The 24,242-nt window shown below is 54.4% G+C and overlaps 9 protein-coding genes across 9 annotated transcripts; 4 read left to right on the plus strand and 5 right to left on the minus strand.

Annotated features, from left to right (window-relative positions):
- Positions 1 to 94: 94 nt before the first annotated feature.
- Positions 95 to 834, minus strand: HRG_01171 (uncharacterized protein; the record flags this gene model as incomplete). Its single annotated transcript, XM_044859642.1, has 2 exons — positions 95 to 606; positions 753 to 834. 2 exons carry the CDS (start codon positions 832 to 834, stop codon positions 95 to 97), a joined length of 594 nt encoding a protein of 197 aa, XP_044726042.1.
- Positions 835 to 1,605: 771 nt separating this feature from the next.
- HRG_01172 (transcription factor TFIIB repeat domain-containing protein) lies at positions 1,606 to 3,891 on the plus strand (the record flags this gene model as incomplete). Its single annotated transcript, XM_044859643.1, has 1 exon — positions 1,606 to 3,891. One exon carries the CDS (start codon positions 1,606 to 1,608, stop codon positions 3,889 to 3,891), a length of 2,286 nt encoding a protein of 761 aa, XP_044726043.1.
- Positions 3,892 to 4,718: 827 nt separating this feature from the next.
- On the plus strand, positions 4,719 to 7,119 carry HRG_01173 (dynamin domain-containing protein; the record flags this gene model as incomplete). Its single annotated transcript, XM_044859644.1, has 5 exons — positions 4,719 to 5,066; positions 5,140 to 5,241; positions 5,293 to 5,420; positions 5,479 to 6,328; positions 6,388 to 7,119. 5 exons carry the CDS (start codon positions 4,719 to 4,721, stop codon positions 7,117 to 7,119), a joined length of 2,160 nt encoding a protein of 719 aa, XP_044726044.1.
- Positions 7,120 to 7,868: 749 nt separating this feature from the next.
- On the minus strand, positions 7,869 to 8,656 carry HRG_01174 (uncharacterized protein; the record flags this gene model as incomplete). Its single annotated transcript, XM_044859645.1, has 2 exons — positions 7,869 to 8,041; positions 8,362 to 8,656. 2 exons carry the CDS (start codon positions 8,654 to 8,656, stop codon positions 7,869 to 7,871), a joined length of 468 nt encoding a protein of 155 aa, XP_044726045.1.
- A 2,027-nt stretch (positions 8,657 to 10,683) lies between these two features.
- On the minus strand, positions 10,684 to 10,986 carry HRG_01175 (uncharacterized protein; the record flags this gene model as incomplete). The annotated part of the gene is made up of 1 exon (XM_044859646.1): positions 10,684 to 10,986. The coding sequence occupies one exon, from the start codon at positions 10,984 to 10,986 to the stop codon at positions 10,684 to 10,686; it is 303 nt and encodes a 100-aa protein (XP_044726046.1).
- A 131-nt stretch (positions 10,987 to 11,117) lies between these two features.
- Positions 11,118 to 11,897, minus strand: HRG_01176 (integrase core domain-containing protein; the record flags this gene model as incomplete). The annotated part of the gene is made up of 1 exon (XM_044859647.1): positions 11,118 to 11,897. The coding sequence occupies one exon, from the start codon at positions 11,895 to 11,897 to the stop codon at positions 11,118 to 11,120; it is 780 nt and encodes a 259-aa protein (XP_044726047.1).
- Positions 11,898 to 17,278: 5,381 nt separating this feature from the next.
- On the plus strand, positions 17,279 to 17,848 carry HRG_01177 (reverse transcriptase; the record flags this gene model as incomplete). The annotated part of the gene is made up of 2 exons (XM_044859648.1): positions 17,279 to 17,431; positions 17,501 to 17,848. 2 exons carry the CDS (start codon positions 17,279 to 17,281, stop codon positions 17,846 to 17,848), a joined length of 501 nt encoding a protein of 166 aa, XP_044726048.1.
- A 366-nt stretch (positions 17,849 to 18,214) lies between these two features.
- On the plus strand, positions 18,215 to 18,784 carry HRG_01178 (sugar transporter; the record flags this gene model as incomplete). Its single annotated transcript, XM_044859649.1, has 3 exons — positions 18,215 to 18,237; positions 18,294 to 18,308; positions 18,355 to 18,784. 3 exons carry the CDS (start codon positions 18,215 to 18,217, stop codon positions 18,782 to 18,784), a joined length of 468 nt encoding a protein of 155 aa, XP_044726049.1.
- Positions 18,785 to 19,448: 664 nt separating this feature from the next.
- HRG_01179 (oxidoreductase NAD-binding domain-containing protein) lies at positions 19,449 to 20,466 on the minus strand (the record flags this gene model as incomplete). Its single annotated transcript, XM_044859650.1, has 3 exons — positions 19,449 to 19,996; positions 20,060 to 20,137; positions 20,196 to 20,466. 3 exons carry the CDS (start codon positions 20,464 to 20,466, stop codon positions 19,449 to 19,451), a joined length of 897 nt encoding a protein of 298 aa, XP_044726050.1.
- Between the last annotated feature and the right edge of the window lie 3,776 nt (positions 20,467 to 24,242).

Here is a 24,242-nt window from a genome sequence, read left to right on the forward strand (position 1 = left end):
CTTTCACCCTTGACAACTACATAATGTAGACGGCAAAGAGCGGACAGAGAGGATGGCATCGACATGGACAAGGAATACGAAAGGCAGTCGACTTTCATTCCCACTGGACGTCAAAGCCGTCAAACCTGGCCTCGAGCTTGTCCTTTGCATCCTTGGCCGGGCGAGCAACGGCGGCTGCCACTTCGAGCTCCCACCCGTCGGACGCAGACTCGCCAAAGGGCCAGCAAACCTCACGCATGGGGTTCTTCTTCGCTTGGCTGCCAGCATCGTCGACGTGGTATACCCAGAGCGAGGTCCCGCTGGACCCACGGTGCGTCTCGATGCGCAGGGTAACGGGGCGACGGCCGGCGGCGACGGCGCTCTCGTCTGGGGCAGGGGCGACGCTCCAGTCGGCCCAGGCGTCGCAGCAGACGGTGCTGAGCCGGGGAAGGCCGTCGAAGAGCTCGATGCCGGCCTTGATCCACTTGCGGGCCGAGGGTTCGTGCTTGTTGGTGAAGATGAGGAGGATGCCGGCTTGATCGTACTGCAGCGTGTAGAGGGCGGAGAAGGTCAGGGTTGCGGAGAGGAAGGACGATGTTGGGCGCTTGGAGTGGGCGCGGAAGGGGGCTGTTTGACTCTTGTTAGCCAAGTGTGTTCTGCCCTTGAGCCTTGCGTCTGGGCTGGGAGGAAGAAGAAGAGCTGGCGGTGGCATAGTCACAGAAGATGACGGCATTGATGAGCAAAAAGGAGAGGCACAACCGCGGGTGACGGACCGTTAAAGACGTTGTGCGAAGGGGGTTTCTTCCAAATGTCCGTGCTAGGCTCGGCGGCGATGGTGAATGTGGAGGATTGCATGCTGCTGATGGTGGTGGTGGTGATGATGGTGGTGATGATGCGAGAAATGAAGGCGGGGAAAGAGAGGCCTCGGTTATATCTGCCAGATGAATAGCTTTTGCCTGATTCAATAGCTACATGCTTCAAATTGGACATGTAACTTTATGCTGGAGAGCGATCGCATTGCAGACGACGGGAGATGCTCCGCTCCATACTGTGCATACAGTAATAAGTGCAACGACCAATAAGTTAACTATGGCTTCCAGCAGGATTCGAACTTGAACCATCCCTGAGCCCTAGGCGTCCAGATTCGGCGGATGAGTCAGCCGCGGGTGTCTCTAAACCAGCAAAGGCAGGGGCGCGGGGGGGCGTGGCTGGCTTCCTCCTTCCCCTCCCCCACTCGGCCACCGGGCTCGACATCCACCACGAAACCGACCATTTTGCCCTCGCGTTTTCTTCTCCTCCAAACCTGCGTCTCCGCCACTCTATCTCCATCAACCGTCTAAGTAGAGCAGCAAGAGGCTCTCGTCGCTGGTCTTTGGCGTCTTTCGCCGCTTAAGTCGTCACTCAGCCAGCCCCTAATGCGAGACTTTGGCTGGTGCCATCCTGAGATCCAGAGCTGTGATTTTTTCCTTGACCCGCGAATGAAGAGATCACCTACAACGCAAATGCTCACTCGTTATCCCTTCATTTAGACCACTCGCTCATTGTCGCCATTGTCGCCATTGTCGCCATCGCCTCGCCCGTGACCGACTTACCCTGGCGACTCATGATCCTTGCCAAATAGCCCCAATGTCGTCCCTCACGCCCGCCAAGAGGCCTTCGCAGGCCGGCGGCCTCAAGCCGCGCTTCGCCCGCCCGAACCCCGTCCGCGCCATGCGTGAGCGCGAGGAGCGTCGCCAGGCCGCCGTCGCTGCCCAGCAGTCGCACACCTCGTCGGCCTCGGCCAACCGCAACGGCGCCGTCACAGCCCCCGCCCGCCAGCAGTGTCCCAACAAGGCCTGTCCCAAGCCCAACGTCGTCGACGGCACCTGCCAGACCTGCGGTCGTGTCGCCGACGACAGCAACATTGTCGCTGAGGTGCAGTTCGGCGAGACGTCGTCGGGCGCCGCCATTGTTCAGGGCTCCTTTGTCGGCGCCGACCAGGCCGGCGTCCGGAGCATGGGCCCCGCCTTCAGGAGGGTCGGCGGCTCCGAGGACCGCGAGAAGAGCGTCCGCGAGGCCCGCGGCCTCATGCAGGGCTACGCCCAGCAGCTCAGCGTCAGCGACAGCCTCGTCACCGCTGGCACCCAGGTCTTCAAGCTCGCCTCGAGCGCAAACTTTATCCAGGGCCGCACCCTCGCCAGCGTCGCCGCCGTCTGCCTCTACGCCGCCTGCCGTGCCCAGCCCCCCTGCAAGGTCATGCTCATCGACCTTGCAGACCTCGTCCAGCTCAATGTCTTCAAGCTTGGCCGCATCTTCAAGAAGCTCAATGAGGTGGTCCCCATCGGCAACGACGGCCTTATCCCCGTCTACCCCGAGGACCTCATCTGGCGCTTCGCCACAAAGATGGAGTTTCACCAGGACACGGCAAAGGTCGCAGAGGATGCCGTCCGCCTCGTCAAGCGCATGAGCCGCGACTGGATGGTCATGGGCCGCCGCCCCTCGGGTATCTGCGGTGCCTGTCTGCTCATGGCCGCCCGCATGCACAACTTTCGCCGCACCGTCCGCGAGGTCGTCTACATTGTCAAGGTCACCAACCACACCATTCAGAACCGCCTTCAAGAGTTCAACTTTACCGAGTCCAGTAAAATGTCCGTCGAGGACTTTCTCAAGCAGGACTTTCTTGAGAGCTCCCACGACCCCCCGGCCTTTTACCGCCAGTCGGAAGAGTATCAGCAAATGATGGAGGACAAGTTGCGGAAGCGGAAGCGCAAAGCCGACGGCGAGGACAATGACGGGGACAACGACGACGAGGGAGAGGGAGACGCGGGCCAGGATGGTGCAAAAGACAAGGACGCCCAGCAGGCAACAGCACGCGACGAGGCTGAACCAGCCAAGCGCCAGCGAAGGGCCCCCGAACCCGGCGCAGACCTCTCCAAGGCTCCCGCAATCAAGTTTCGACGCGACGCCGATGGCTTCATTATCCCCCCGCTCCCGTCCCAGATCCAACAAGACAGTCGCGACGCCGAGGCCGACAAGAAAGGAGATGACAACGGCGAGGAGAGCCTGGATCGCCTGGTCAGCGAGTTTGGCGATGCCCTCGACGACGGGCTCGACGCACATAGCGCCGATAGAGGCAACCGTCCCGCCCCGCCCCAGCTCCCCATCAATGAAGAATGGGAGCAGGACGAGCAGGAACTCGAGGGCCAGATTGAGGAAATGTTCAACGACCCCCTCACCTACGAGCACGCCCTCGCATACTCAAACGCCGAGCAGCGGGCCAGGATACACACGACCTGGGCTCTCAAGCAGAAGCCCCAAAAGGAAGTGTCCATGTCGGCTGATATTGGAGAAGACGAGTTTGCGGACGACCTCGAGGTGCTCAACTGCCTGCTGTCGCCGGAAGAGGCCCGCATCAAGGAGCTCATCTGGGTCAACCAGAACAAGGACTGGCTGCGCAAGCACCAGGAAAAGGTGTTTCGGAGAAAGATGGAGGCCGACCGCCCCAAGCAGACGCGCCGCAGACGAAAGCGGGCGAGGATGGGCGAGGGACAGACGAGCCCGGCCAGCTCGGCGGCCGAGGCGGCCATCAACGTGGCCAAGGACAGGGCGTGGTCCAAGAGGATCAACTACGACGCCATCCGCAGCATCTTTGAGGTCCCCGACGCCAACGGCCTCGGCTCGGCGGCGACGAGCCGCAAGACCAGCGTGGCCGGCAGCACCCTCGGCGGCGCCGATGACGACGATGAAAACGAGGAGCCGGCCGAGGGTCAGCCGGAGGAGCAGGGGCAGGATGACGAGGTAGAGCACGACTACGAGGAGCCAGAGTATGGTGGAGGGGAAGAGTTTGGCGGGGGCGGAGGCGAGTTTGAAGGGGGATACGAGGATTACGATAACCCCGATATGGATGCCGAGTATGGTCTCGACGACGATTAGCCTGCGAGAAGAGGCGCTTTGCCGATGCCTGACTCCTGATGATTAGAGGCCCTTGAGAGCTTTGTTGGCGGATGCATGGTCGCGAAGGCCTAGCATGACACGAAGCGCAATAGAATCAAGAGGTCTGTTTGAATACTGCCCGAGAGCCGGGGCCTGTGCCAAGACCTGATTGACTTCACAAAAGGTCGTTCGCTTCAAAGTGGCACATGGATTGTGTGGGGCTATGAAAGAGTCGTTTGCTTTGCCAGTCTCTTTATAACGACCGGACCCGGAGACGCAGTTGCCCATGGTCACCGCTGTGGGGCCGTTGATTCACTCTCCAGTTGGCTGAAGCAATCGGAATCAGAGGCCGCGTTTGGGTGCCCCTTGTTCAACACCGTCAGCCGCCTTGACAGTGAAGCTTCCCGAAAATCCAGAACCCCTTCGACTCAGGCCCAGCAACTGCATGGTCAGTGACACGAGCGGTGAAGAGCCTGAGCTTGTTTGGCAGGCCCGAGTGAATGGCAAACGATGGCACCGGGCTCGAGCGGTTGCATATGCTCCCAGCCGTTGATGACGCCTAGCAACCAGCGAACACGGGCAGGGCGAGTATTCGAGCAAACGCGCGTTGAAAGCACGGGCTTTTGGATCGGCTGGCAGCTGTAGCAATATAAACATGGAACTTTGTCTTCTTGGGCTCCTTCTCTTCTTTGATCCTGCCAACGCCACAACCTTTCGTCTGAAACCGCCACCACCTCATGCCTAACCTGTTGCACACGCTCATGTCCCGTCTTGAATGTAAATACAGCCAAGCAACCCTGAGCAAACTTCAGTTCTTCGTCGCCGCCATGGAGGTGGGACTTGGGAACCAGGCCATTCTGGCGAAGATTGACAAGCTGCGTGAGCTGAATGTCGGCTCCATGATTCCGCTGCCGCAGCTCGTCGTCGTGGGCGACCAGTCTTCTGGCAAAAGCTCCGTGCTCGAGAACCTGACAGGCTTCTCGTTTCCGCGCGCCGCAGGGCTCTGCACGCGGTACGCGACGCAGATTACCTGTTGTCGAGATCCGCTCAGGAGCGTTTCAATTTCCATCATCCCGCGGCCTGATGCGAGCGAGGAACTTAAGGCAGAGCTTCTTGGGTTCCAGCGAGCACTGGGAGACCTGGAAAATGATGAGCTTGCCGGCATCTTTGAGGAGGTCTGTTTGTCCATGGAGCTGACTGCAAAGATTTTGATGTTCGTGCTGGTTGACTTGGTTCGTTACTCTCTAGGCCAATACTGCCATGGACATTCGGATGGGCGACGATGAGGATGAGTCGGGCTGTGGAGCGTTTAGCGAGGATATCCTCAAGATCGAAATCTATGGGCCAGATGTGAGTCTCCATCACTGTCAAAGAACTGTCAAGCTGGCTGACTGGCGATAGCAAAACCATCTCACCGTCATCGACGTGCCCGGCATCTTTCGAGTGCCAACGCCAGGTCTCACGACTGAAACGGACATTGTGCTCGTTGAAAACATGGTCAAGCGATACATGAACGATTCCAGGACCATGTCAGTCATTCATCTTCATCCTGAGCCACGAACCACGGCATAAGCTAACCCTCGATAGAATCCTCGCCGTCATACCATGCAACGTGGATATTGCCACGCAAGAAATCGTGCAGCTCGCCGAAAAGGCCGACCCGGACGGTGTGCGCACCATGGGCGTCCTGACAAAGCCCGACCTGGCGACCGAGGCGGCCACACAAAAGGCCGTCGTTGACCTCGTCCTCGGCAAGCGCAGCAACCTCAAGCTCGGATACTACGTCGTGAAGAATCGTGGCGCCGACGACACCAGCGGCGACTGGACGCAGGCCAAGCGCGCCGCGGCAGAGAAGGCCTTCTTCGCCAACCAGCCGTGGGTGACGATCCGCGAGCGGTGCGGTGTTGCTACACTCAAGGGCCGGCTGCGGAACCTGCTCATGGCCATCTCCAAGCAGGAGATCCCGAACGTCAAGAATGACATTGACCAGCGGCTGCGGCGGAGCAGGGCGGACCTCGAGGCCATGGGGCCCCCGCGGTCCGACGAGAGCTCGCAGAGGCAGTTCCTCGGCAGGCTTGCGAGCCAGTTCCAGACTGTGACCCATGCAGCGCTCAACGGATACTACGCCGGGGAGAAGCTGTTCAAGGACGATCCGCAGCTGAAGCTCATCACGCGAGTCATCAACCTGCACAACATCTTTTCCAAGGACTTTGGCCAGCGCGCCCACATGCGGCAGTTTGACGGGGCCCTGGACGAGGAAGGGAAACTGACCAAAAAGGACACCACGATCCCCTTTGCGATCCCACTTGACCAATACCGGGAGCTCGATGACATTGTTTTCATCCAAGATTCAGAATGCGCTATGCCAGAGGACAAGCCTATCATGGACCTCATCAGAAATGTTTATGACTCCAGCCGCGGGCCGGACCTCGGAACGGTGAGCCTATCCTGACGGTGTCTTGGGATGCTGTGGCCGTTACTGACGTACCTTTGCAGTTTGGGGGGACTGTTCTGTCAACCGTCTTTGAAGAGCAATCAGCCAAGTGGGAGGCTCTGTCCTTGTCCCACGTGAGCAACCCAATCGCAGTGGTGCACAACTATGTCTTTCGACTCCTCCGCCACCTATGCCCGGAGAAGCATATCCGAGACCAGATATGGGATGGATATCTTGTGGAAGAGCTGAGTGAGCTGTACCGCAAGGCCATGGAGCATGCCCGGTTTCTCCTGAAGATTGAGCGCGGACGCCCTACAACGTTCAACCACTATTTCAACGACATCGTCCAAAAGAAGCGCGCCGAGCGGGTGGCTCGCTCTCTGGAAAATTTATCTATCCACTTGGATGAGGGAATGGAGGACGGATTCTGTGGCCAGTGTATTCCCCTCGATCAAATCGAGAATGCCGCCACCAACAAGGACAACGAGCAGCAGCTGTGCGAGGACATCCTCGATACCTTTGTGAGCTACTACAAAGTGGCCCGCAAGCGCTTCGTCGACGTCATCTACCAACAGGTGATTTCGCACTTTCTGCTCAACGGCGACCAGAGCCCCGTCAAGGCGTTTGGGCCTGAGATGATCATGAGGCTCGACGACGAGCAGCTGAACATGATTGCCGGCGAGGACGAGGAGTCGAGGCATCAGCGGTCGACGCTGAACCGCGAGATTGAGAGTCTCACCGCGGCGCTCAAGGTCCTACGGAGCCGAGGAGGTGCCTCGCATGGCTCCGACTGACAGGGTGTTCAATTGACGGCGGTGGGGCTTGGGACAAGCACTTGCTGGCTACGTTCAAGGTGAATCGATCTGCGGACAGGAATTTGTGGTTGTGAGATCGCGTTGGAGGGAGGTTCCAGGTCCGCGGTGATGGTTTTCCCACGGGGTTTTCCCATCACCTGGGTTTTCCCATCACCTCTATGCGAATGCAGTGGATGAGATAGGGCCAAGTTTTGTGGAAACGATGCATTTGTGAACATCCCGGCGCTTTTCAGGTGACTGCTCAAGATAAGTGAAGTAAACAAACTGCATGTTTGTCTCCAACGAGAGGCCACTTGGCACCTCACCCTCATTGCCTCATTAAAGCTACCGCCGCCCTGGGAGCGAGGTAAAGCAGAGGCACTGTCAAAAACGGGTTGATCCCAAATACATCAGGGGGCCATAGCAACAGACGTTGGATTTGGAGAGTAAAAAGCCGCAACTGCGAAAGCGACACCTGTACGTAACAGACTTGGCTGCTCGAGATACGGCACCGAGATGGCAGGCGTGGAAGATTCTGACCGGAAATACTGAACGAGTTCCAGAACCAACCTTGGCGAGGTGGAGCTTTCATAATACCAAGCATTTGTCTGATCCGCAACGTCCCACATTGTCCATGGTGGCCGCTCGTACAGTAAAACTAAGTTGGCCGATGCAGCCAAGCCTTTTTCTACCCGTCTTGCCTAAAATACTGATGTCATAAATTACCGGAACTTGACACCACTAAAGCCTCAGATCCGATCCACGCCTCCGCAGCGCCTTGGATTTCCGGCGAGTCTACGGTCGGGCATCGGGATTGCGCCTGTGCAGCCGACGAAACCATTGCCAGCGGCGCCGGTATGGGTGATTTGCCCGAATACTTCGTGGTTCCTGTTGATGGCGACGCGATCTGGTCCAGGATTGCCTAGCATTTGTTGACGACGGGTCAGCCAAGGGGCCATCTTCAAGGGCAGAGCTTACGGACCACCACAGTAAACTCCGGCGGAAAGAAAAGCAAAGGTAACTCGTAGTAGGGGCCTGCTTGGCTTCCGAAGTGGAAGTTCTCGTAGTTCCATTTCGACGTCTCAGCGCACTGTCCTGTCAACGCTATGCCTAAGGCGGGGGAAGTTCTTCAACTCCGAGACCGTAGAATTGATTGCGCAGCGATATACCTTGAAACTTCCACCAGTCTCCCTTGATCCCATACATATTTCCTATAATCGACAAGGCCGACGTGACTGATACTGCGAAGGGTAACATATTCCGATCCAAGGCACTTGTTGAGATCAACTTCTTGCTCCATATACGACACAGGCGAGGATTCGTATGTGATGAGCTGCTGCTTCCTGTCTTGGGATCGCGCAAGACGCTCGCTGAGTCGGTCGGTTGAGAAGAAGCCGACATAGAGGATATAGTAAGTTCCCGAGCAATAGTCATTCGATAGCTTGAATATGACCACGAGCTTTTGATTCCGTCGCAGGGCGGCTGCTGCTCCAACATTTTCTTGAGTCGGGCGCATGGGCTCTTGCCTATAGGCCATTTTCAGTACGGCAACCATTAGTTTCTTGACGCTTCGTTGTAAAAGCATGGCCAGTAGGGCGCTCCCTTGCCTTTTCCACCAATGCTTTCGTCTCAGGCAACTGTCTTTTCGATTTTCTCGCAGACCGCTTTCAGTTCCGGCTTTACTTGCTCTGGCGCGGGTAAGTTAGCGTAAGCAATGGCGTATTTGCACAGCCGAGTGCTTGCTTGGGGATCTTACCGTCAGATCAGATAAAGGACTTATAATACGCGTTGGTAACACCTCTAATGGGGGTACCCTATTTTGCATGGTGCAGCGGTATTTTACCAGTTTAACACTTACCTTTTGTGTTTGTACTGGAACTGCACGAGGAGCCGCATCCGTGATGAATATCTTGACAGGTGCCTTCTCCCCGGGACAAGCCTCCCTGGCTTCCGCGTTGGCTGCTTCATCACTTGCGGAGTGCTGTCCCGGGAGACGGTACGCCTCGCGGGAAGAAAGGTTCCAGGACCGCTCCGAGGGCGCCGCGCACGCGCGCCACCGCCGGGCCCCTACCCCGAGGGAGTCCGCCCTGCACTAGGCCGCGTGTATGGATCGACCGCGGTCTGAAGACGACGAGACTGCAGCTTACAGGGTTTCCTCCTAATTAAATTAGGGGAACTAGAGCCGATAGGCCGACTAACGTACTTGAAGAATAATAAGAAAAGCCACTTGACGTATTGTCCTATGACTTGTATAAGCGCGGTTGCAGGTCCCCACTGTTACGGGGTCAGCACTGTTGGCACAGGTGCTGGGCGTCAACTCTCCCCTGTAAAAATTCTTCTCTTCTGCGGGCTGTTAGCAGCCTGTTAGTGGATAATTATTTTCAGGTCACCCGACCATGCTTCTGCCTCTCTAGCCCTAACGGGGCTCTAGCAAGCACCAAAAGGCAGACTTTGGAGAGTTCGTCTCCTCTTGGGAAGCTGGTCTCGAATAACGGCATGCCTCGCGCTGCCTCGCCTTCTGCCGCCTCGCGGCATCGCCTTCTTCTGCCGCCTCGCGGCATCGCCTTCTTCTGCCGCCTTTACTGGCTGGCCTCGACTTCTGCCGCCTCGCGGCCCCGACCTCTGCTGCCGCCTCGCGGCCCTGACTTCTTCTGCCGCCTCGCGGCCCGACTTCTTCTGCCGCCTCGCGGCCCGACTTCTTCTCGCCCTTCCAGGCACACCTCGCGCTGCCTCGCACCCTCTGCCGCCTTTACTGGCTGGCCTCGCCTTCTGCCGCCTTGCGGCCCTGACTCCATCTGCCGCCCAGCGGCCACGACTTCCTCTGGACTGGTGGGCCGCGGGGCCCCGAGGAGCTACAAGAGCCTAGAGCTCAAGGCCTCACCCGGGTGCCCCCCGGAGCCGCACACCAATCGACAAGACCTCTACCACCTGCTTGCTACGAGGAGCAGGCACGGGGACTCCGCCAACTGTCATGACCACGAAGTGGTCCCGGATCGAACGCTCCTGCGGGAGAAGACAATCGCCATCGGGGCGAACCCCCGACTAACATTGCTACACTCTCTGCTTCCTTTTCCTTTTCTTTTTCTTTCTGCCCCGTAGGCCCTCCTCGAGGGCTTGCGGCCGGCCCATGACTTCGTGGGCTTTCTCAGTCACCCGGCCTCGGCCAAAGACTGACTACTATTACGGCTTCACTGCCGTGCCTGGAACCCGCTGACGGGGAAGGGCTGAATTTCCGACCGGCCTCAGAGCCTCAGAATTGCTAGATGGAGTGGTTAGGTGCTACACACGGTCCTTAGTCCAGGTACTCGGGATATTCTATGTATCTAGTCTTCTCTAGCCTAGCACGTCTTTTGCCCTTATAGGGATGTCCCAGACGGTAATCAATACTACTACTACTACTACTACTACAGGTGCTGGGCGTAATTGATGTAAATTGAGCTACAAAGAGTGTAAAGGGGAGACGTGTCTACATCGCTCCCTTTAGGAGTCGTGTCCGTGGCGCTCGCACGTGACTAGTCTGGCCATGCCAGATCTACACATCGGGGCGTAGCCCCACATTAGCCCCTACTCCTCTCTGGCGCTGGTGCCCTTTTCCTGTTCCTGGTCCCCTACAACGATCGTAGGGCCGTCGTCTATAGGGTCTGGTGCCGTTACTATCGACGGGGCGTCGCCATTAGTCCTAGCCCGTAGTGGTCCGCGTATTCTCTTGCCCTGTATCTGCAGCTGTGGTTGTATTCCTTCGACTTGCCCCTGGATTTGGGCCGGCTGTGCTTCCGTTGCCACTCGTCGGTGCTGGTATGGTCCATCGTTTTCGAGAGCCGGGCCGTATCTCTGTTCGTACTTATCCAAGGCCGCTGTCTGTTGCATATTGTCTAAAGAGGTCCAGGTCGGGTCTTGCCAACCTTGCCAGCGTACAAGGACTTCCCGCCTACGGCCGCGGCCGGTTCTCTTCCACCTAGCGCATAGTATTTCCTCTACTACTTGGTGAGCCTCCCCGTCTACTTGGATAGATGGGGGTTGAGCGTCTGTGCGTTGCTGACCAGGCATTGGGTCCGTCCCCGCTCTCCGGAGTTGGTCGACGTGGAACCTATTATAGCAGCCCTCGGGAGGTCTGCTAGTTCAACCGTGTACGGGTCGAGTACCTTGCTTATCGTATACTTAGCGTGCAGCCAGTCGAACTTCTTCTTAGGTCGCTCTGACGCGTAGTTCCGTAAGTCAAGCCAAACCTTATCGCCTACTTCGAAGCGTTCTGCCGCGTTCCGTCGTCTGTTAGCGAAGCGTTCTTGTTGCTGCGTAGCTGTCGCCATTGATGCTTGGCAGAGGTCCGTAATCTGTTGTAGTTTGGTAACAAATTTCTTTGCCCTGGTTTCTGGCGAATGCTGAGGATACTCTTCCGCATATGCTTCCGTAACGAGGGGAACTGGTGACTTCGGCTCATAGCCGTGTATAGCGAAGAATGGGGACATCCCTATAGAGGTATTGACCCGACCGTTTAACGCCATCTGAGCCGCGGGAACCCACTTATCCCAGTCGTTCTGGTTCTGGTTAATCACGGCGCGGAGGTATGCCTGTACTTCTTGGTTCATCCTCTCAGGGCCTCCGTCGGTTTGGGGGTGGTACGCCGTGCTTAGCTGCTGGTCGATCCCCAGTAACTTGCACATGTGCCTCCAAAAGCGGCCTACCCAATTCGAGCCCCTATCGCTCGTTATAGCGTCGGGCCACCAGTGGTAGCGGGCGAAGCACCATAGAAAACGCTCTGCACATGCTTCCGCTTCCATCGTTGGCATCGGTTCGAGTATAACTTCCTTACTTAGCCGGTCCTTGATAACCCAGAGGCAGCGGTTACCGTTCGCAAGGGGAGGTCCGTAATAAAGTCCATCTGTATCTGGCGGAAGAAGCGGTCCGGTACGGGTAGCGGTCTAAGTAGACCCCTTTATGCTCGCGCCATATCTTCGTACGGCCGCAGACATCGCAGTTACGCAAGAAACGTCGGATATGCTGTTGCATTAGCGGCCAGTAGAAGTCCCTGGATACGGCTTCTATCGTCCCTTCCGTCCCGGGTGGCCTACTACATGGGAGTCATGAACCTTCTGGATTAAGGAGCCCGTAATTCGTTTAGCGACTCCTGCTCTAGCGGTGCTGCCTTGGCTGCTGCTTCTGTCGTGATCGGTGCGCCTGGCACCAATAAGCGGCCACGTAGTCGTAGGTGCCCCGAGGATCAATAAAGCACTCGGCGACTTGTACCTTCAGCTTAAGCTTGGGGTCGAGGACCGAGATCCGTTTCGTACCGCGTTATAAACGCTTGTAAAGACTGGATCCTGGTTTGCCGTTTGCTGCCATAATTGTTGTAGCTCTGGGTCGTGGAAAACCGTGTGTTCTTCTTCGCCTTCTCCCGCTTGAGTCGACGTTACTCCGACGTAGGTACGTAGGGCTGCTTCTGGAATAAGCTGCATATCTCGTGCTTCGTGATCCGCTTCGTTTGGTCGGTCCTGTTCGCGGCGAGAGCGCGTCTGGCACCACTGCTTCCCGTCCCGGACGGTACTGGAGCTGGAAGTTAAAACGCGAGAGATATTCAGCCCAACGTGCCTGCCTTTCCGAGAGCTGTTGGCGCGTCATGAAATACTCGAGGTTCTTATGGTCGGTAAGGATAACGAAGTTATCACAGCTTCGTAGCTCGGCTGACCATTGTTCGAGACAACGAATAATAGCGAGCATTTCCTTATCATGGATTGGGTAGTTGCGCTCAGCCGGTGATAGCTTCTGCGAGTGGAACGCTACTGGCTTGCGTTGTCCGTCGACTTCCTGCGTAAGTGTGCCCCAAGCGCCCAGCCGCTACAGTCTGCTTCTACGAAGGTTGGCCTCTCGAAATCCCATTGAGTAAGAATAGGGCGTTCGTAAATAGCGTCTTTAGTGTCTGGAACGCCATATCGTGCTCGTCCGTCCACTTGAACTTAGTCCCCTTTCCTGTTAGTGCTGTTAGGGGTGCAGTTATTTCCGAGGCTTGCGGTATAAATATCCGGTAGTAGTTAACGAATCCTAGAAAACTGCGCACCCCCTTCTGGGTAACGGGGACTGCCCACTCGACTATTGCTCGTATCTTGTCGGGATCTGCCTGAATGCCAATTCCTGCGTGAATAATGAATCCTAGGTACTTAATCCGCTTGACTCCAAATTCGCATTTCTCCGGGTCTAGGTGTAGTCCATGCTCGGCGAGGCGTTCTAAAACTAACCGTACCTTCCGGAAATGGTCTTCTCTGCTCCCGCTCGAATAGATAAGTATATCGTCCATATAAGCAGAGGCGAACTCGTCGAGGTAGTCTCGTAGGATACCGTTAATATACCGCTGGAAGGTTGCTGGCGCGCCACTTAGCCCGAACGGGGTAACCATCCATTCGAAGAGACCGTACCGGGTGCGGAACGCTGTCTTCCACTCGTCTCCTTCTGCAACCCGTACTTTATGGAACGCTTGTACCACGTCGACCTTAGTGAACCACTTCGCATCTTTTAGGTTGCGAAGTGTGTCCCTATTAGAGGAAGGGGTAACGGTCCGACTTAGTGATTGCGTTCAACGCTCTGTAGTCACAACAGAATCGCAGCCCGCCACCTGGTTTCCTCACAAACAGGACTGGAGCTGCTGCTTCTGAACTGCTTGCACGGATAAATCCTTTATCCACTAGGTCTCGTAGAGTCTTCTTAAGAACCAGGAGTTCCTCTCGTGACATACCGTATAGTGCTCCATACGGTAGTGGTAACTGCTGGCCATTCGGGTCCTCCTTGATTCTGATTTCGTGGTCTATGCCTGGCTTATGAGGATTCAGCTTATCAGCTTCCTTCTTCATAAATAGAGGCAGTAAATCGTGGAACCGCTGGGGTATCGTTCGGCGTAGCTCTGCTTCTGACATGGGTTTCTTTGGTGATAACGCCCTTTCGATATCCTTCATGCTGATAGCGAAAATCGCCGTGGCAGCTGCCTCTCTTCCTTCCTGCTTGCGGATCCTTTCAAAGTAACCCACAAAGGTACTGGCTAGTACGTGCTTTGCTTCTTCGAACTCCTTGGCTTTCGCAGAATATTCTCCTTCCCGAGGTGATCTACCCAGTCTTGTGTAGGTTCATGCCATAGTCGTTTCTCGTGGGGCACTGAGTACGACTTTGTGTGGCATAACCAGGGTTTTCCTAGGATTAGGGAATTCCAATCAGGGCACCACGTAGGCACAGATCGTCTGTATGTGGCCGTTGACCTCCATTGATAGCCATACGAGGCCCTAATCGTTGCTCCTTCCATTGCCCCTGATGCTCCTGTAATAGCTCGCGGTGCTATTTCCACTATAGGAACTTCCAACTTTCGACGACTTCTTCGTCAACCGCGGCGTAGCACTGGCATCCCTCGTCTACGAGTGAGGAGAAGAGATTGGTCCTATTGATAATGCTTCGAATTATTGTAGGACCAACTTCCATTTTCCTGAGAACTTCTCTTCTTTTGCCACTGCTCCGTTCTTTGGCCTCGAGACCCGTCTTTGTTTCGAGGCTACGCATTTCCGAGAGGATGGGGTCTCGCTAAGTCCTGACTCTTCCTCACTAGAGTCGTTACCATCATCTTCCAGCAAGGGCATGATCCTAGCGGTGCGGACTTTACATCCCTCGACCGGCTAGGGTCCTGTCCTGGCGAGTAGGGGCAAGCGGCAATGAAATGGGTGTTGTCGCCGCAGCGGAGACAACGACCCTCGTCACGGCGTTTATTCCGTTCGTCCTCGGATACCCACCTCGCCCGTTGCTTCCGTCCTGACCTAGGCTGGAAGCGAACCGTCTTGCTCGTTCCACTTGACCCCTGGCCGTTCGCCCGTCCTCTCTGACCCTGCCCTGAGTGCGTGTAACCGTCATTATTACGTCGCCGTCATGGTCGCGTGCGTCACGTGCGTTCTGCTCGGCGGGTAACGTTGCTGACGGTGCCGGGGTGTTGTCGTTACCGGCGACCTGGATGTTGCCGATGCCTGATGCCTGCCCTTGGTCACGTTGCCCGCGGAGCCCTGCTTCCTCTGCAACGCCTTAAACTTCGCGGTGTGCTCGAACGCCCAAGCAATCGGGTGTAGACGTTGGATGTACTCGTTGTAGTCCTTCGGCATGATAACCGGGACTAGTTGCTCACGGAGAGCAGGAGAGATCGAGTTCCGTAGCCATGCGAGCTTGGAAGCATTATCCCAGCTCGCGCCGCCCGCTTTGGTCAATGTTTCCTCGAATTCAGGAGGAACTTCCCAAACTCTTGGCTGTCTCGTTGAATGAGGTGCGCAGCCTGTCCTGCGCCCTCTCTGTCTGCTGCACGCTGCCGAACGTCTGGGCTAGGTGCGAGAAGAATTTCCGGGGGTCTGGGTTGCCCTTCGCGCTCTCTTGCCTCCAAAAACCCTCGACTCTCCTCATCATCTGATCCGGCAAGGTCTGCAGGATCTCGTACCACACGACGTTGTTATTGCCGTTTAGGCCTCCTCTTCGTCGGTATTGTACTTAAATACCAGACGGTCGAGGTAGAAGTGGAAGGACTCGGTTGACCGTTCCACTTCGGCCAAGTCATCGGCTTGCGCTTCTTGCCACGGTCCATTTCCTGGGCTGCTTCCGGCCTCGGTTCGACGGGTAAGATCGCCGGGGTACTGAGCACCCCCGGGCTGGGTGTCAACGGTGGCGCTGCTAGGCCTAGCCCGGTGAACATCTTCCGCAGTTCTTCGTCTCCCGCGATCCCAGATAAGATCTGCAAGAGCTCTTGCTCCTTCCCTCCATCGGCTCGTTGCGCCGCCGGTCGCGGTGCCCCTGCATAACTACTATTGTCCTCCATCTTGTTCGTCCGTCTCGTCGTCCGATCGATCGTCCGTCTCGTCGTTTAGCCTATCGCCTGTCTTGCTGTCTGTCCTGCTGACTGTCCTGCTGTCTGTCCTGCTGTCTGTCCTGCTGTCTGTCCTGCTGTCTGTCCTGCTGTCTGTCCTTCTGTCTGTCCTGTCTTTTGTTAACTGGTAGCTCAATATGTTACTGGGTCAGCACTGTTGGCACAGGTGCTGGGCGTAATTGATGTAAATTGAGCTACAAAGAGTGTAAAGGGGAGACGTGTCTACATCGCTCCCTTTAGGAGTCGTGTCCGTGGCGCTCGCACGTGACTAGTCTGGCCATGCCAGATCTACACATCGGGGCGTAGCCCCTTACAACAATGCGCTCTTTTCACCTATGTAGCCCCCTTTACCTTCCACTGTGTTATCGATCCTCTGTTTGAGAGACACAGACTATCCAGGAACAGACATGCTTCGTAGTTACCCTGGTTATCCGACACCGCCATAAGCGGCATCGGAAAAGAATTGAATACAGTCCCATTACCTTACCCATCCTCTTTGTCGCTCTGATCTTGGACTCTTCCTCTCTCAGTGTGCACGGTATGCCAAGAACGAGAGCCAGCAAAACATCTTCTGCCGTCAAGAGGTGTCTTGCTGCTTTCCACTAAAGTCCTGATCCTAAGCTCCATTGTATTTACAAGGATGCGAGAATAACCGCTCGCCCATCATACAAGCACTTGAAATGTTGGGGACTATGCAGAGATGCAAACTAACGGTCGTCAATTTGAATTCAAGCGAAACCCTAGCTCATACGCATCGTCTCGCGCATTAGAATACATGGGGTATCCAGACCGGACCCATTCTCTCCAAGCACCCCTACCCCAAGAGCCCGTACTCGCGCTCCGCTTTCTCCAACCCTTGGCTCTTGCTAGGTCGAGTGCTCAGGCTTACACTGGGCCGGGATAGGCATGGACTCGGGCAGCCAGGATAAGGCAGACCCTAAGACCTCCTCGACGCATTGTGCATCATCTTCCAAGTTAATATCTTCTAAATTGGGCAAGGAAAAGGGATGCTGCTAGATTTCCTAGCTCATTCCGATATTTTAAATCGGCGCGGTGAGATTCGTGAAGGCCGGAGAATGCCAGAACTTGTTATTCGCTTCATTTCAGTGAAACGGTCAAACACTCTGGTGCCGATGTTGCACGCAGACATCTAAGCTTGCAGTAATTCATCTAATTACAAAAAAAGGTGTAATCAACCGAGGGGATAGGTCCTCGCAGAATTCTAAAGAGTGAGAACTCCATGGGTATTGTGCAATCTCGGGAACGGTACAACAACAGACTGACAGGCTTATGTCGGTGGTGTTGGAGGTGGTGCGCGCCCTGGCGCCCAGGGCGCGGCCATCGCCTTATGCGAAGCGCTGGTGGACATCGGACCTCACCCAGCTTCGTCGCATTTACACGTATTGGAGGAATCGTGCCAGATCATCGAGACGAGCAGGACAGGTGCGAGGAGAACTCGACGATACAGCCAAAGGAGCGGCCAAGCAGTATCACGACGCCATCAGACAGCAGAAGAAGAAGCACTGGGACGAGTTTCTCGCAGATAACGATAACATGTGGGAGGTGGCAAAGTACATGAAGTCGGGAGACGATGCGGCGTTTGTCAAGGTGCCGCAGCTCGTAAGAGCTGATGGCACCTGCACGGCAAACAGCAAAGAACAGGCTGAGGAAATGCTGACCGTCTTCTTCCCTCCCCTGGCGGAAATAGTTGAAGAGGAAGTGGAAAGACCCCAGTGTGGAACAGCTGTCGCCACGCCGGACATTACGATGGCAGAGGTGGAGCGACAAGTTCCGCAGTACGCACTCACTATCAAGCTCATGATGCCGACTAGCCCACAACAGCCCAATCTTTTCGATTGAGGAAATGATAAATATTCAGAATAGATGATCCCGGTACTTCCGCCTTTCATAAGCAGTGCGAAGTCGTGCGAAGTGCCTGGAACCCGGCGGATCACCGGATGCGGCAGATGACCGGAAACCCCCTTAGTCCCAAGGCGCTTCCCGGCGACATGAAAGATTTTGGAGACGACGGTTCTCAATCACAAGTTCGGAACCTCGAGAACCCCACGACTCCATGAGCACAAACCCCCGATTCCCAGCAAGACATGACCGGACTAAACGTGAGCTGCGTAAATTCTCGCCAAGCTGAGGACTTCTTGGTTAATTTCATCTAAGGAATCCGAATATGGCTCCCTACCACAAAGCCCGTATGGGCTTCTTAGGATCATGGGGGGCTGGGGCAATGCGAGGTATAAGCTCTCCCCGGCTGTCTTACTGCTTTGCACTTCTCTGACTTGCCGCGCAGTGGGCCAGGTCTAGTGTAAGCCAGCTTCCTCCCGATTCAACCCGAGGCTTCGATTCACCAGAGTATCTAGCATGTTTCGGAGCATGCTTTCAGGAACAACCTCTGCGATGACATTAGGCCTCACTGCCGCCGCGGCCAGCAGCATGATATGGGGAACTGCGACCTTGCCCTTCATCATCGCCTCGTCCGTCGGCTTTGCGATGGGCAGTCTACGATGGTATTTTGCCTCGACCCAGGAGGCACTTTTGCAGCTGGATCGCTACCCTTCCCTGCTTCGACTGCATGTCCTTGCCAATTTCCCGTGGCTACCAGAATATGCGCGTCGAGACGCCTCATGGTTTACAAGGGAGAGGTTTCATTCGAATTGGGTTCACAAGAGCGTGCTTGTCGCCAGCTGGTTGTCCGCGCAGCCTGCTCTAGATGATATTCACCATCAGGTTGAGACTGCTCTTGTACAGGCATATGTCGAGTCACCCACCCAGGACAAATGAGCGTTGGAGGGGAGTGCTCTGGTCGCCTCTGCGATCGCATCCGTCGGAGTCGCCAGACACCTCAGTGATAAATAAAGATATAATTTTGTCATATTGTTATGTAATTTTGACGATAATCCTGTATTGATATGTATTATTGAGCTCATCAATAATTATTATTAATTAATAAAGAACCGAAAGGTCAGCTGCGTTCCCGTCGCCACCGCCTACACCTATAATTTCGTCATCAGCTGCAATCACTAACTTACCCTTCGCAAATTTTTAGACTTAGACTAGACTAGATCGAATGGTCCGGAGCTCCTTGAGCGCCAAAGAAGAGTCCATATGCGCGTAAAATCACTGCACCATAACTTGTGCATTTGTTCCTCTTCTTTTGTTCTCCGAACAGTAATTCTGGTTTATCAGTTGACCTCTTGGTGCTGTATTTCTCTTAATCAATGTTGAAACCTGGATTTGCATTGGCGCTTCCGGAGTCCCCAGCCTGTGCATTGGACAGGGCTGGATCCGACCTTGAAATCCAGTCCAATCCAGTCCAGCAAGATCACTGACTGACATCTCGGTTGTAAGAAATTACAATAGGATATCAAAAAGCAGCAGCAACATATGTGATAAGTTAAATAGGCATGGTGCAACAATTAAAAGTGTCGCTTCCACAATATGTTGGCTAAAATACCTGTATTTGGCTCCTGTAGTACCCGAGACGTTCCAGAGCGCCCGTCTTTCCTCTCTTACCCACTAGCGAAGTTTCCATAGCCGGCGGTCCGCACACAAAAACCTTTGTGTTTCCATTCGCCGGACGCGGCGCGAGCCCGCGGAGAAGCTCTTCCGTGATGTAGCCTTTACGGAACGGTGACGCCTTTTTGGGATGACTGACTACATAGGTTGCTTTGAATCGGCCAGGAAACTCCCTCTCGTAGCCATCGAACTCCTCCTTCAACAACAGGTCCTCGTCGGAATTAACGCCAAAAATGAGATTGATGGCTGTTTTGTCTTGGGGGTTTCGCAAAATGCCGCGTGCGAGTTGACAGACTGGCGTGATGCCCGCACCTCCCGCGATCAGCGTCACTTGTGGGAAGCTGTTGGGCTGCCACTGATATCGCTTAATCGCGGCGGCGAAAAGTAGGGTCTGGCCAGGCTGGAGCGAATGGAGGTGTGTACTCTGTTTGCCATTTGGGTATTGCTTGACTAGAAGATCAAGGAAACCAGTGTCATCTTCGCAAGAACACGGGTTAGCACAGGTGGCCGGGGCAGCCATGACGAGTCGATTCATGATACCTGTTCCGCTAATGGGGGTGTACGGCCTCGCGACAGGGAGCCATTTCCCCTTTGGCCATGACATGGTCAAGACAGCCGCTAGACGGGAGTTAGCAAGCAACGCTGCACCGCTGACGAGCAGCAGCCATGTTCTCACATGTTAATGACAGCCCGCTAACCGCATCGTTCTGCGGAAATATAAATCGTAGGCGCTTGGTATCATGGCTCACGACCTCGCTGCTCTCGAGAGGCAAGGAAACAAATGCCGGTCCACCGGCGAAGACCGCAGGGGGTGTTCCAGATGCGGCCTGAGAATAGCTTCGCCTCATGACTGTGATGACGCCAAGACCTATGCCGCCCATGGCAAGGGTGGTCAGGACGGTCTTCATCCTGGTGCGAGGCAGAAGTTGCGGTTTGACGAGAGGCATGGTGTTGAAGAATCGAGTTGGACAACTCCGAGTCCGACAAGAACGGGGACAGCTTTTTGAAGGTTATGAATGAAGCGTAGGAGTAGCTGAAGTTAAAACGGCGGACATGCGGGTCAGGCCAGTGGCAGATCCAGCTGCACATCCGCCAGCCGGGGCCAAAAAGCGGACACGCCGGATGAGCCAGATGCGTCTCGGGACCGAGCCGGGGACAATAGCAGTCGGCCGGCAACTCGGGAACTCGGGGTACATGCAATAACTTGAGCACGAATAATAATCTCTGTAACTATAGGCGAAGCCGACTAGAAAGCCTGGTGATGCTTCTTCCTGCTGACAACACCAGCGATGACGGGGAACCGGGCGACAGATTATGGATATCCGTGATCTCCGAACAAACGGTGGCGGAAAGACATGGTGGGGATTGGGGATAGCTTTGGCTATTCTGCTCGGATATCAACAACTTCAACCAGTGTCCACTAAACTCAATTAGCAATCCCCCCCCCATTTCATCTACTGAACGGAGAGTGCTCGTTAATCTGGTCAGTTCAACCTCATGGAGGCAAATCATCGTGTTGCAATCAGCGACAGGCCATATCAGCCATCCTAGTAGCAGTGCTGTTGGGATGTGCATCTATCTCTCTTTTGGCTGGTGAATTGATCGAGTGGTTCCTCCCATTGCCGTGGACCGCAGGCAGGCTGGCGAATCTATCTACTAATGTAGATGACATGTAGATGTAGAAAGACGTAGATCTGCACCTATCTATCTACCGGAGGTCCATGTGGGTCATCTATCCATCTTCAGTTAGACAGACGAAATGTAGATAGACATCTGGGAAACTGCGAGAAGTATAGGTACTTCTGCTAATATGTCATCTTTGCGGTTGACTGATGTGCCGGTGTCTAGCTTCCGAGCCGCCTCTTCCAGGTTTTAGAATTGCCCTTTTGGCCCCTTTCCTCTGCTGCCTGCAGCATATAGCAAAATATATTTCACAGCCGGGCCGAGCAGATATACTCGTATGCATCATTTAACGCGTTGGGATGCCGTTTCTTCCTCTGTCCGCGCTTATTCGGCTCTCTCAACTCGACCTGGGCCGGCCACTGCGTGGTTTCGGGCTTATGGCTATGATGCAATGTCTGCTGAGTGTGAAAGGACCTTTTCTTCCGCCGGCAGTATGGTTTCGGCCAAGCTAGGCCGTTTGGACAAGAATACTACAGCTATCACACAAAAGTAAGGTCGTGGTGAAGAGCAGGACTTTGGGAGGATACGATGGGTTGCTGCAGTGTTGCTAATAATATAAACAATACGTATATTGGCAATATGGACCCCTCGCAATATTATTGTACTGTCAAGAGGTGCGTATTGTATTGCGCAATATGGCATTGGTCCATATTGTATTGTATTGCCAGTGACCCAATATATTGCCAGTAAAACAATATATCCCGTATATCCCACGTGACCTCATTATTCAACCGTCGTTGCTGAAATATCGTCACCCTGAAAATCCTGTATCCCAAACCATGACTTCAAGCACTCCAATGCCTGAATTACATCACTCCAAGTCGATTTCGACGGTCTGTGATGGTTATTTTGCCCCAGAGAAGAGTCTTTCGGGCTCAGCAGACATTGCGGGAATTGACAGTATATCCACCGCCATTTTGCTCAGGTATGGGTAGTTCTTTTGCTGTGTTTCCTCCAGCCACCATGCGAGGGCGCTTGTGAACCCATAAACCCGTTCAGACTTACAATATCGCTCGTACTCGTCTGTGATAAGTGCTGGTTGTAGGTAGGGGTGATAGACGAAGGTGAAGATTTTGAAGATTTTGAATGAAGGATGAATCAAATGAATTGAATTTTTTGGATCTTGATTCAAAATCTTCAAGCTCCAATTTTCGCGATTCAAGTTGGGTTTGGGCCAATTCAGGCCATTCATGAATGGTTTGAAGGATCCCTAAACGAAGTGAATTTGGTGTGTACCTGAGCGATTGCAAAGATGCCTCAAAAACGCCAATAAGTAGTATATAGTTTTAAGTTATAGCCTTCTAAGAAGTCGATAATCCCGAATACTACAAAAATTAACTTACATAAATACTGATCCGCCTGTCCTAGGCAAATCGACTGAAAATAAGCACTTTCAAAGCTCTGCCGAATCCTCAAAATACGTCGGTACAACGCGTTCGAATCCGCCACTGTACACGGCTACACTCTTAGAGCCCCAATCCTCCGAAGCCTCCATTGTATCTAGACAGGGGGTTGATATCGCAGACTTATCGGCTTGGGATGCAGGAGGTTTGGGGTAGGGGTTCAGTGGGAGCCTCGGTGGGAGGAAGAGGTTGAGGAGGATTCTCGCCTGAACACAGATTAGCATATACCTACATATATAATGAGGGTATATCCATACATACCATCTTCCAGCTTGCCCGGAATGTGGTCTGGTCTCCAAATAATACTATTGGCAAAGGGCAGGATGTCATACTCCATGGCCGCCTTGATCAACGCCTGATCGATCTTATCTTCCTGAGTATAAGCACTCCGTAAAAGTGTTAGTACTCGCACCGTATCTGCCTTCAAGGCGTGACGGCGGATACCGAATTCGTCTCTACAACCGCTGAAGAGGCGTTCCACGTCAACTTCAGAGCCAGAGACAGAGAGAAGATCACGCGCCGCCGCAGCCAAAAGTGGCCACTCGACCTTGTGTTCTTTCCACCACTTCAGTAGGAAGTCTGGAGACTTTGCAATAGACTCGTCGAACTCTATTCGAGGAGCTGCAAGCCACCGTTCAAGCTCCGAAATAGGGATCGCCGCGCCCGTCTCCGCCTCCTCGCCTTCTTCATTTGGATGGCTCTCCATTGCGCAATGGAGACTCCTTGAGGACGCTCAGCTGGTCTGGATTGGCTCATAGTTGAGTTTGTGGCATTCAATGCTGCTAGCTCCGGCCACTCCGTTTTGAAATACTTCTTGACTTTAGCCATAATCTCAGAGTATTGATCCGGTATCATCATTTCCAATTGGTGAGTTTTATAACGCGGATCCAGGATGTGAGCTGCGAATAGCATCATTTGATCGTCAAGCTTCTTCATATAAGTAACGTGTTTTGCTTTGCCCTTCGAGAAGGCGTCTCGAATGGACATATCAAGGTCTGTAAAGTCGCCAACTCCTTCGACTACATCATCAGGAGAGCTTCCAAATCCCAATAGATATCGAGACTTTGTGAGATCGGCGGCATAACTTCGGAGACTTTCAGAGTGTGGTCTTTAAACGGCTTCAGAACCTTCCGCAGTTGATAGAGAGCGACAATCTCTTCTGATAAGGGCAGGAGGCACTTGACTTGCGGGTGAGTATCAACGAACTCAGTATACTCTGCCTCAAGCTCGAGGAATTGGTCAATCATGTCGTAGGCCGAATTCCAGCGAGTGTCGACATCGTAGGTTGGCTTCCGGTAGTGCGTGCGCGGCATGCTTTTGAAGTCTTGCTCCTAGACCCGGATCTCAACATCCAGAGATTGAGGAGGCGGATTTTGGCAATCCCACTTCGACTAGAGTCTCCCGGAATGGTGTAGTTGTTGCTTTTATTCTCTTCGTCCCACTTGTCAAGCATCTTCTTGGCTTCCTTCGCTGTGCCTGCTTTGAGATCTTGCAAGACGCCCTCACAAATGAGCGAGGTAATATGAGCTAGACAGCGGATCCAACTCTTCCTGCCGTGAAAGCGCATGCGGGCCTCCCTATTGGGCTCACCTTGTCGTCGAATTTGGTCTTGAGAGAATCGTACAAAGACTGACAGA

The sequence above is a fragment of the Hirsutella rhossiliensis genome (assembly GCF_020360975.1).
Source record: "Hirsutella rhossiliensis strain HR02 chromosome Unknown scaffold00001, whole genome shotgun sequence".
Lineage (NCBI taxonomy): Eukaryota > Fungi > Ascomycota > Sordariomycetes > Hypocreales > Ophiocordycipitaceae > Hirsutella > Hirsutella rhossiliensis.